This window comes from Acartia tonsa, chromosome 14 (assembly GCF_053477335.1).
Source record: "Acartia tonsa isolate MP-2025a chromosome 14, ASM5347733v1, whole genome shotgun sequence".
Lineage (NCBI taxonomy): Eukaryota > Metazoa > Arthropoda > Copepoda > Calanoida > Acartiidae > Acartia > Acartia tonsa.
The window spans coordinates 12,117,398-12,129,814 of NC_137273.1; the positions used below are offsets into that span (position 1 = coordinate 12,117,398).

The 12,417-nt window shown below is 33.6% G+C and overlaps 2 protein-coding genes across 3 annotated transcripts in view; both read left to right on the forward strand.

The window, feature by feature from the left end:
• The window catches only part of LOC145305756 (dual specificity tyrosine-phosphorylation-regulated kinase 2-like), a 180,320-nt gene that overhangs the window by 10,325 nt on the left and 157,578 nt on the right, over nt 1-12,417 (forward strand). The window lies entirely within an intron of this gene.
• Nucleotides 2,588-3,566, forward strand: LOC145306423 (uncharacterized). Its single transcript, XM_080148517.1, has 2 exons — nt 2,588-2,852; nt 2,916-3,566. Exon 2 carries the CDS (start codon nt 2,928-2,930, stop codon nt 3,564-3,566), a length of 639 nt encoding a protein of 212 aa, XP_080004643.1. The 5' UTR covers nt 2,588-2,852; nt 2,916-2,927.

The window sequence follows — 12,417 nt, forward strand, 5'->3', positions numbered from 1 at the left end:
GAAATATTTTATGTACCTGAGGTAACAGGCAAGTTGGTGAATCTCAGTTCTGATTTCCTGAAGAAAAATAAAATTAATATTTGTTTGGAAGTGGATAAATTTGAATTTCATGGGGAATCTGTTCCTATTAATTCTTGTTTACAAAAACAGGTAGTGGCTGAAATGTAGAAAATTCCCATTTTGTCTGGTCATAGATATTCTGAGATTCTTTCTAAACCTACTCTGTCAGGGATAAAGAAGGGGTTAACATAGTTAATGCGTCTATAAAACCTATTACCTTGCTTAAAAATGTGAAGATGGGGCACTGTTTTGTCATGGACAATCTGGATTTCACTTGTAAGAAAACAATAAATGAGTTAAAGAAACCAGAAAAGTTGTCGGGACAGAAAATGCATGAGCGGGTACAGTTTATTATTCAACAATTGAAGTTAGAGGAAAATCAGATGATTAAGGAAAATCCAGAATTGAAACCGAAGATTATTAAAATTTGCAATGCGCCATCCTTGTTTTGTGCTTTGATGGACAAGGTGTTATCCATTTTACTAGGGATGCATGGTTTCTGTATCAGTTACCTGGATGATTTGGTTGTGTTTTCGGTTAGTCCAGAGGAGCATGTAGAACATTTGCAGACGTTGTTTCCAGTTCTCAGACAGGGCAACCTGGAATGGAATCTGGATAAGTGTGATTTACTGACTAGAGAATGCCACTATCTGGAGCATATTATTAGTGCCGCCAGATTGAAGATGAATCCTTCATATTTGGAACGGATTAAGGATTGGGGCAAGCCTAAGACAGGAAAGGAGTTACAGAAATTTTTGGGATTCACAAATTATTACAAACGGTTAAGTTTGTTTTAATCATAATCTGCTTAGCTTATTTTCCAGGTATATATTTACGTGTCAGCTAGTTGATGCTAAGACTGAGACAGCAGTGAAGGCTATTTTGGAGAATTTTGTACCTACCTATGGTTTATTTTGGAGAATTTTGTACCTACCTATGGTTTATTTTGGAGAATTTTGTACCTACCTATGGTTTATTTTGGAGAATTTTGTACCTACCTATAATTTATTTCGGGCTTTGAGATCTGACAGAGTTACAAAAAGGGGGTAATGAAAGGATTGGGGGTGGACACCGTTTTAGTTCCTTTCAAGAATCCGAATTTGAATCTCGTGGAAAGACAGAACCAAAGTTTGTACGCAGCTTTAAGAGTAGACGAAAATCATGAAATACTTGGGAGAAAAAAAAAAAAAATTACCTGTGGCAACATTGGTGATTAACTGCTCCAAGAGGGCAGATTATTCGTTTTTTGGTCGTATTTGGAATTTCTGAAACATATGGAGGATATAATTAAGAGAATTTTAACAAATTCCAAACTATATTTGGAGGTTCAAAACAAACACAGAGTACAGAAGGAAGCATTAAGAGTGAAGTGTCCAAGAAGTTACAGTCTTTTTACGGTGGACCTTTTATTGTGGTCAAAAAGTTTTCGGATGCTTTGTATGAATTAGCACCTTTTGGGAATCACCCCCTCCTTCAAGGGATTGAACATAAAAAAAAATATTATGTATCATTCAAGTCAATGTTGAATTCTGTTTTAAAGGGACTGTGTATGAAATATCTCCCTTTAAATATATGATGGCGGTTGAGTCTGTAGTACCTGTTTCTAAAGCTGGAACGAGTGTTGATGAGGTCAATTTTCCATTGGATTAGTTGTTTCCATTTGCTATCTTTGCCTGAAAAAGTGGTGACGATTAAAATGAGTGGGTCAGTAGCTAAATGGGATACAAAGAGGAGGTTAAATCTCAAGTAGGAGGTCCTGTGGTACATGTGCAGATTAATAAATATAAAAGTTTTATATATATGTTTATATAATGGAGATTCATTAAATTATTGTTTAATTATTTTAATAACAAATATGTGCTTATTAAGCTAGTAAGTTGGAAAGTTGATCTACAATAAAAGTTAAGTCCAGTTGATAGTTGGAACTGAGATTGTGAGCAGTTAAATCATAATATCGAGTTATAGTGGTAAACCATCAAAATCAGGTAAACATTTTTACTTTGTCTGGTTTTGGGAAATTGTCTTTTACATTTTTATGTGATGCTGAAGATGTACCTGTATTAATGACAGAGTGGAATGGCAGAACTGTGAGATTCTGATTGTGATTGTTCGGTTTTTGGGCTGGTTCACAACAGATCACAAGAAGTCATTTCAGTAATTTTTGGGCTGTAGAAATTGCAAATATCACCTTGTTTATTATTTTTAATTTTAAATATGGCGTCTGAAGTCATGGTGGCCAAAATTGGTTGGCGATTTCTCCACATTTTTCATTAGGATTGGAGTAGGAGGAAAAATTGGCATTTTCAGATTTTTTGATGGATTTGTATTATTTTATTCCTGAATAAAATAATAAATATTCCTGATGTGTTTTTGTGGGTTACATCAGCCAAGCTGAAATTTGTCCTGGATGCATAAAGTGGAGGAGAATAGTGTTTTATTGTTGCAGCTGACTTCTATATATCATCAAGTGGAAAGGATTGGTTTGTACATTTATTATGGTTGACTGATAACTGGCAGCATTTTGTCATGGTGGTGATTGGCGCGGCTGGAGTGTGAAATTTTCTTGGTATCTTTCGATTTGTACCTTGGCATCCCTGACATAAAAATGATATGATGATTCGTATAATGTAATCTGTTTTAAATGTCGTCTTAAATATAAAAAAATATTGAAATTGTAATTATCAGGAAAGCTGGATGATAGAGAGAGACATCGGCTGGTTCCTGGTCAGTTGCAAGAGGAGCACAAGAGGTCTTTAGAGAGGTTGGAGGATGGTAGGACCAACAGGCGGCGGGTGGTGTACAGAAAGGATGATAGGGCTGGTCCCAGTAGAAGACAGCATAAGGATGGGCGGCAGGTGGTGTACAGAATGGATGATAGGGCTGGTCCCAGTAGAAGACAGCATAAGGATGGGCGGCCCAGGTATGAATTTAATGATGAGTTTCTGAAGTTTCTGAAGAATAATGATGATATTGGCAACGACGGTTTGGAAGTGAATCTTGATGCATGGGACAGGTGGCCGAGCGGTCAAAGTGGTCTGGAGGAGGGCGAAGGAGGGTCAGGAAGAGGTGTGGCCAAGCGTCCTGCTGTTGGGTTAGATAATTTGGGTTCTAAAAATAAAAATTTGAGAGTAGAGGTGACATGTATTTTAAAGGTGGAAGCAGTAGTTCAACAGGTTGAAAATGCTTTGACAAGTCATGGGGCCAGTGTGAAGGGGGCTAATTTAGACATGTCACAGAAAGAGGCAGAAGTTCAGAGACATCTGACAAATATATTCAGCGAGTTCAGGCGCAAAATAAGTAAAGATCTACCTGCTGTACCTTGGCAGCTGCAACAGGCTGGGAGTACCAGTGGGGCGGTGGCTGCCAGTGAGGTGATGGTGGTTCAGGGAGACGTTCCAGATATTGGTGCTGAGTTGGAGGTTCAGGCTTCAGTGCCTGCTGAAGAGGGTTCTGTAGCTGCTGCTGTAGATAATGCGGTAATGGCTGCTGATGTAGATTCAGATTAGTGAAGCCTTGACGGCGTCAGGAGGGGGAAAATGTAGTATAATTCAGTTTTAAGTTTTGGCTTAAAAGTAGAAACATCATTTACTCTTTATTGCTCTGTAAAAGTTAAGAGAAAATTTAAGAGAACATTTAAGAGAACATTTAAGAGAACATTTATTTAGTTAGTCAGTTGCAATTGAGAGTCCTTACACAGAATACTATCTGGTTTGGGGTCGAGTCTTATTAGACCAATTCAGCTATTTACAGACATCCTACTTCTTCAACTAGTTCAACACAGACAAATATTCCACCTCTTCAGAGTTATACAGCTAATTAATACCTTGTATTAATTAGACAGACAGTCATCCTGCTATTTCAGAGTTATATAGCTAATTAATACCTTTGTATTAATTAGACAGACAGTCATCCTGCTACTTCAGAGTTATATAGCTAATTAATACCTTTGTATTAATTAGACAGACAGTCATCCTGCTACTTCAGAGTTATACAGCTAATTAATACCTTTGTATTAATTAGACAGACAGTCATCCTGCTACTTCAGAGTTATACAGCTAATTAATACCTGTGTATTAATTAGACAGACAGTCATCCTGCTACTTCAGAGTTAAACAGTTAATTAATACCTTTGTATTAATTAGACAGACAGTCATCCTGCTACTTCAGAGTTATACAGCTAATTAATACCTTTGTATTAATTAGACAGACAGTCATCCTGCTGCTTCAGAGTTATACAGCTAATTAATACCTTTGTATTAATTAGACAGACAGTCATCCTGCTACTTCAGAGTGCATAGTTAATTAATACATTGTATTAATTAAACAGACAGTCATCCTGTTGCTTGGTGTCCTGATATACAGACAGACATCCTGCTACTTCAGAACTTTCCAGCTTCAATAATCAGTAGTTTTGAATTATTAATATATTTAACCATTTTTAAATAAAGTATCTATACATAATCTTATTTACTCAAAAACTGCATTTAATCCAATATAATAAATACTTAAAAATCTGTTTGCATTTTGAATTGAATATTAAGTCTACTCTATCATTAACTTATGTAAGTCTGTCTATATCACAATAGGTTCATTTTTAGGGTTAATTTAAGCCCTGGAGGGCTAGGGGTTGGCGGCAGGAGGGTAACTTCGAAACTATAAGTCAGTTTATAAGCATAAAAACTTAAGTTTAAGAAATCATCTCTATTTATCAAATGGTTCCTGAGATAATTAAGTTTAGGTTCATTTCCAGGGTTTTTTGAGCCCCGGAGGGTTAGGGGTTGGCAGCAGGGGGGTGACTTCTAATCTAAAACATAATTTATTAGCATGAAAGCTTAATTCTAAGAAATCATATCTAAACCATGAGATGTTCATACCCATAAAAGCTTAAGTCCAAAAAATCTGCACGGTTCATCAAGTGGTTCCGGAGAAAACCCCCCCCCCCGCATCAAAAAGTCTTCAGTTACGTCCCCCTTTCACAGGGTTTTATATTGGCCCAGTAACCCTTGCCAATGTAAAAAAAATGTGAAATTCCAAAAAAGTTGGAAATCAACCCGCCTTATTATATATATATATAAACATAGAATGAATAACAAAAGATTATTTGTAAAACATCATGTTTCATGCATTAAGCAATCTTGAGTTACAATTATCTTTTAATACTGACATAAATTTTTTTGAATAAAGGTTAGAGGATGTCTATAAATATTGATATTATAAATATATAATTTTTAATTAAAAAAAAACTACCTTGGAATGGCAGTATCAGGTATCATTAACAGCCAGGTTTTCAATCAGAAGGAACTTGTCTCTATGTCTGCACTCGCTGTTGATCTCAGGCCTCTTGTTGAGCATGTTGATGTCATTGTTGAACATAATCTTCATCTTCTCTAGGTTGCAGAGCTTGCATTCACCGGAGCTAAGGTTGTAGGTTGGTGCTTGCTGAAGGATGAACCATCTAATAGTTTTGTTTCAATGACCAGATTAATGACGACAGGCTGGTTTTGTGCTCTGCGTTGGCAATGTTAAAGAATGACTTGTGACCAGTAAATATTTATTAAAAGTGTTACCAAACAGGCCAATGTATGTGGCAGGTTTGACTGGAATGATGACTTCTGCTTTGTAGACCAAGGAAGACTTTAGGCATTGGCCTCCAACGGGACACATAACTTGGCCACCACGGCAGTTGCACAATCTTGCAGGTTGAGTATTAGCAGCAGCTGTATCTTTAAGTAAGAATTTGTTATGACTAGCTAATATGGCTTTGATGGTAGGCATACAACAATTAGACACTTTAACTGTAGAACGGTTGAAGTACTGTTGAAGAGGTGTATTCTTATAATGTAAACTTTTCTTCTCCTGCACCTTGTAGTAGGATGACCCGACTGGTGGAGAGAGTAAGTGAAGTCATTATTGTAGCCAGCTGAATTCAATGCATTTTTGAAAGGAATTTTCTCAGCTTCAAAGATCTCTCTTGAACTTGAAAGTTTGGAAATTCTACTTGAAACCATTTTGGGAATTTCTTTCTTGATTTTAGCAGGATGGTTAGATTTTTAATTTATGTAGCTGAGGTCAGTATTTGGTTTCATGAAAGGTCGAAAAGTGTTGGCTTTCCGGTCAAATGAGGCATCCAAAAATTCGGTGCTTGTGATATTGCATTCTATTACTTTTAGTCCTAAATCTTTAAAAAGTTGAAAAACTTGTTTTCTTACTTGTTCAACCTGTGGACCAGAACCATAAAGGACAGCTAGACCATCATTAGGGTGGGTCGATTTTGGACATTGTTTTTCTGAGGCCAAAGCAGGGATCTGCAAATGATTTGTATGAGTATAATACACCTCTGGATGATTTAAAATTTATCCAAAGTCTTAAAACCGCTGACGACCAGACATTCAATTGTATAGCTATTTGTAAATGGGAGTCAAATTTTTTTTGAATCAGAACTATGGCTTCATGGTGCTCCCAGGAAAGGTATTGAGGAGTAGAATCAGGAACTTTTGACCGTTTGAAAAAATCTCGTTCCTAGCCTGAGAAAATCTAAAAAACCTCTACAAATTAGACAATTCTCAATAAACCTTAAAAAATGGTGATTTTTTAGTGATTTCTAAGGCTAGGAACAAGATATTTTGAAACGGATAAAAGTTCCTAAATCAGCTCCTCAAGACCTTTGCAGAGAGCACCATGAAGTCAAAAAAATTGAATGTCGTCTTTGCATATTAATAAGTAATGAATTATATTTTTTAGTGGTCGTGTTCTAAAACTAAATTTTTTTAAATTCTTTTTTGGTCAGAAATGTTTTTAAGGTTAATTTTATCTGTTGCATATCCCCTCTTTGTCTAATTCCGATATGAACCCACCCTAACCATCATCTTGTTACAGACCAATTTGAGGTTGTTGAATGATGTCACCAAGCTTGTTTAGGATGTAGAGACATTCAGCACCATCAAAATTTCCCATGATTATGTCAAAGTTTGATTGTGATTTTTTGATCCAAGAATCTTCATTCAGGTACAAAAATGATTTCCTTGTGTTTTGCAAAGCTTTGAGTTCCACAGATGTAAAATTATGATACTGCATTGAACAGTTAATAACAAATCAAAAAGTTCTTTGCTGATTGATGGGTAAAAAAAGACAACATAAAATTATAAGATGTCAGCTTGTTCTTAATTTGTAGGCCACTGAACCATTTAATAACCTGATCAGAATTTTGCCAAAGGTTGAGATTTGTTGCTGATTTAACTTTGCTGTTTGCAGTTTTCACACCCCACTCAAAGATGTGTTAGATTAGAAAAAAAAAACATGGAAACGGTTTACACAGGATGTACTGGGGACCTTATGGTGAGTTCAGAACATGCTTTCCCTAAATTGAATTAGTAGCTTCCTATACACATAGCAATTCTAGAGCAAGAAACTTTAACTTTCAGCAGTCAACAAACAAAAACTTCAGTCCTATGTAATTTTGGGTCTAGAATCATAATCCGTTAAAATAATCCTATGTCCTGCTTTTTGCAATAAAATCGCATTAAAATTGCAACAAATATTTGCGATACCTTATTTTCATCGTATAAGAAACAATAATCCATTTTGCTAAAACAAAAATCAAAGTTAACCATTTATTAAATACTTTCATATCTTTAAATTTGCAAAAAAAAATATTTTTTGCAGAATAATGCCATTTTTGTCAGCGATATAAAAAGTCTCCTAAAAAACAGATTGTTAGAAAAAAAAAGTAAATTTAAGGATTATAATATGTTTTTCTGAAGTCATTTAATAAATTTATACAGTAAAAACCAGAATTGTGCAACTTATTTGAATGAAAGCCAAAAAACGTAATTTGCAAAAAAATTGCAACCCCTAAATCATATATAAAAATAAACTTTTAACCAATCTAAAGTAATATGTTTTAAAAAACATAAAAAAATATTAATCTTTTATAAAATGAAGTTTGTTTGAAAAGTTCTAATCAAATAGAACAGGGCAAAATTATTTTTTCAAAATGCAAACATATATAAAAAATATACTATGACACCAGTAGAATGAGACTGCAGAGACTAAATTTGAATTAAGTCCCCAATAAACTTTTTTGGGGGGATTTAAATATTAATTTTTACTGTTGCTGTGATCATTTTGACCGAAGCAAAAGGTCTTTTTTTGATTTGGGTAAAATTCGTAGCTTTTAGAGTGTTTTGCTTCATAAATATTGTATTTTGGTATAGAGTAACATTAGGCCTTATGATTTTGTTACCTGGAGGCCTGGAGCTCCGAAACCTGGAGGCCTATCCAAAAAAATTTTAAAACTTCGTGAAATTCATCATATAAGAATGATTTTATCATAATTAACCTATCCTCTCAGTCCAAAGATAAAGCCTAGGTGCCAGGTTTACGCAAATGTGTCAAAACTTCCCCCTCGGGCCCCCCCCCCCCTTAATATAAAGCTCAGAACTCACAATTTTAGTGTTTGGGTGCCAAAATAAAATTTGTTTTGGCTTTCAAGATAAGTTATGTGATTAAAAGTTTTCATTAAAAAATCAGCTTGATATCATAAAAAAGGGAGGAGGTGGAAGTGACACTTTTGGAAACCAAAACTAAAAGTCAAAGGTACTGAAATAAATAAGGAGTTACAGCTCTGAGATTTTGCATTTTGCCGCCGAAATTTTTTTTGCCTTTTTTCGCCATATTAGACAATTTTCAATCATCTGTGATGTACTTTTTTCCATTAAAATATCCCTTTTATTTTCATTTGAACCTGTAAGATTTTACTCTTGCTTTTTAAAAGCGAAGCTTTTCTATAATTAGGGTCAGTCCGTCCATACGTCCGTCTGTAATGGATAGCTTATTTGTTAATTTTTGTTAGAATTGTCCAATCGATTTTAAATTTTGCATGGTGATTCCTATATAAGTTAGGTTCGAGTTAGAAAGCGTAGCAACTCTATAATCATTACCAGAATGTCCATACGTCCATTTAAAATATGTTGATTTTTTTTTACAATTTTAACAACAAATTTGTATGTGACCTAATTATCCGATTGGTCTGATTGTTGGTATACTGATTCCTGTGACAACAAAGTACAATATTATAAGCAAAGCAACTCTATAATCAAGTCCTAAAAATGTAAGTATGTCCATAAACATTATACTGTATCAAGCAGTTTTTCAACAAATTTGCTTACAATTTTGCTTTGACTCTTATACATTTACATTCTGATTATTCAGTTCTGACATTATACAAGTGTTAATGTCCGTTTGTCCTACCGTTTAAGAGCTTCGCTTTTATGGATGTTGTCATCCTTGTTTTTAATATTGACATGTTTTAAATCTTGAAAATATAAGGGACATTTTTATAAAAAAAAGATTGATGATTGAGAATTGTCTCATTTGGCAAAAAAATGCAAAAATAAACTCGGCAGGAAACAGCAATTTTCGGCGGGAGCAGCGGTTCCGTCGCCGTTTCTTCATAGTTCCATATTGTACCTATTTATAGCAACTGCCATGTCAAATCTCAGAGCTGTAACTCTTTATTTAGTTCAGTTCCTTTGGCCTTTAGTTTTGGTCTCAAAAAGTGTCACTTCCGCCTAGGGTGGGGGAAAACCCAGGTTTTTTTTTAAAAAGCCCAACCCAAACGTGTAAAACCCTGGGTTTTTGAGTTTTTTGGGGGGTTTTATTGTTTTTATTTTTATTTTAGAGTCAAATACATTTGATATATTGATGAAATATTAATGTTTATGTTGTTGTAGGTAAAAGAGCTTGATCTTTAAATCGTTTTTATGGTGCGCTGAATCGGGGCGATTCAGAGGTGAACCGTAGGTGCGCTGGTGGTAAGCCACAGCGCACCTGATTTTTAAAAGATTAATGTTATCAGTTACTGGCATCCTAAGTTTCTGCCAAAAAAACTTTAATTTTCTTTCTAGGCAACGTATTTTAATAATGAAAATTCTATTATTAGCAATGAAAAACTTTCAAAAATTTTTATTGTACTAAAAATATGATTTTAAAATGTCTATACTTTTTTTGTTTTTGAAGCTGGAGGCTTAAAATTTTGGGTATTGGGTCTACTCGTGGCAGTCTTTCAGCAGTTAAAGCGGTATATTTCTTGCATGGTTCCTTAATATGAGTTTCTTGTACCTTAAAATACTGTTTACATTATAAAAAATGCCTTAAAAGTAATTTTTAATTATAATTAAATTACATTTGATTCTTTTATATTACATTTTAGCATCTTCCAGTTGACTTATATAGTCTTAAAAGTATATGTATTTGGATTATCCATTGCTTTTTGTATGTCAATCATTAATAATAATGTGAATAAAAAGAAAAGCGATATTTAGCAAACAGCCATGGGCGGTCAAAATCAGCTGAATGTTTATTATGAAAAAAAATTCCCCCTTTTTAGAAATGAAAGGATCTATCTTTTATGCACAATTTTTTTTAGATAAAAATAAATTCTTTGTAATTTTTAATTAAAACATTAAAACGACAATATCTAAAAATAAAAAGTAAAAAAAAAATATTTTTTTAGATGTTGTTATTTTAGTATTTTTGATATTTAATAACAAAATTTTCTTTTTATTTTTAATTTAAATATTATATTCTAATTATTAAAACTTTACATATTAATTTTGTAATCCTCCCATTTGAAAAGTGGTGGAATAGCAATAAAATTTAGCGCGGCTACAGCGCTAATTAGGCCCCTGGGCCCACTGCCTATTTTCGTCTTCTAGTTGCTTCGATTCCTCTCTTTTATTTTTTTCTCTATGGTTTGTGGTCTTTAACAGTTACAAAGGGTTCTTGTTTTATGTATTCATCAACCCTTTAAGCTATACCCAATGTAGATGTAAGTTCAGCAGCTTCTTTGTTTACAATGTCAACATACGATTCGTCAGCTTTCTTGTATTCACTTGTCACATTAATATGCAGAAATGTTTTTAATCATCAATGGGGAATGTGTACAAGTTTCTAGTTTTATCAGATTCAATGATGATGTCTTTAGAATCTTTGATTGTTCTTTGTAAAGATGTTTGGAATTCATTGTTGACTTGCCTAAATTCAATTGATGTAATAAGCTTGTAAACATCTTCCTCCAAAGCTTTCAACTTGTCCACCTGGAAAGCCCTGTTGGTAGTTTTGAATCCATAGTTGTTGTTGGTGTTGGTTGGTTTTTCTTTGACAGCAAATAGCTATTATATTTTCCACATAAAACTGTAAAAAAATATTTTAAAAAGTGTCAATTACAAAAATAAGGAACGGCATCACACTTCTCCTGCATTAGCAGCCTTCCACTTTCCTGTCGTTCCATATATTTGCACTTGACACTTTTTAAAATATTTTTTTATATATTGACATGTTTGAAATATTAAGTGTCAAGTGAAAATATCAGGGAAATATTTATGAAAAAAAAGTTTATCTCATATGATTTAAAATTGTCTAATTTGGCGAAAAAATGCATAAAAAAAAGGAAACAGCAATTTTCGGCGGGAGCAGCAGTTCCGCCACCGTTTCTTTACAGTTCCATATTATACCTCTTTAAAGCAACTGCCATGCCAAATCTCAGAGCTGTAACTTTTTATTTAGTTGAGTTTGTTTTACTTTTAGTTTTAGTTTCAAGAAGTGTCACTTTCGCCTCCCCCCTTTCTTCTTTTGACAAAAATATAGGATTTAAAATACATTTTCAAATTTTGGTCTGGCCATTAGGGCTTGTTGTTATTGTTATATTTATTAACTTAATTCTTTTTGTAAAATCTCCGTCCATATATAACGGATAGCTTTTTTCGTTAATTTAGGCATGTTAGAATTGTCCTATCTTTATAAATCTTTGCATGGTGATTACTATGGGAGTTAGGTACGAGTTAAAAGCGAAGCAACTCTATAATTTTTACCAGAAAGTTTGTAAGTCCATTTTAAACATGTTGCTTTTTAATTTTTTTAAACATGAAATTTATATGTGATAGAATTATCCAATTGGGCTGATCTTTAGAATACTGATTTCTAGGACAACAAAGTACATTGCTATAAGCGAAGCATCTCTATAAAATTAAACAAGTCCTAAAAATGTTAGTATGTCTTTAAACAATATCATATTTACTTACAATTTTATTTCCTTCGACTTTTCTTACATTTATATTCTAATGTAATTTTGGCACTTTCATACTAGAAGCAAGGGTGGTTAATAAGTGCAGTCAATATTCTCTAAAATGAATAAAACATTTGCAATAATAGTGCAGCTATTACCTTTTATGATACAAATAAGGATTTTAATTGCCAATTATCTGAATTACCTTGATAGGAAATTTTTTTTTAATTTTATAACTCTGCGAACCCTAAATCTTCATGTGGTTTTTAATATCTTTGTTATGATTCAATCTA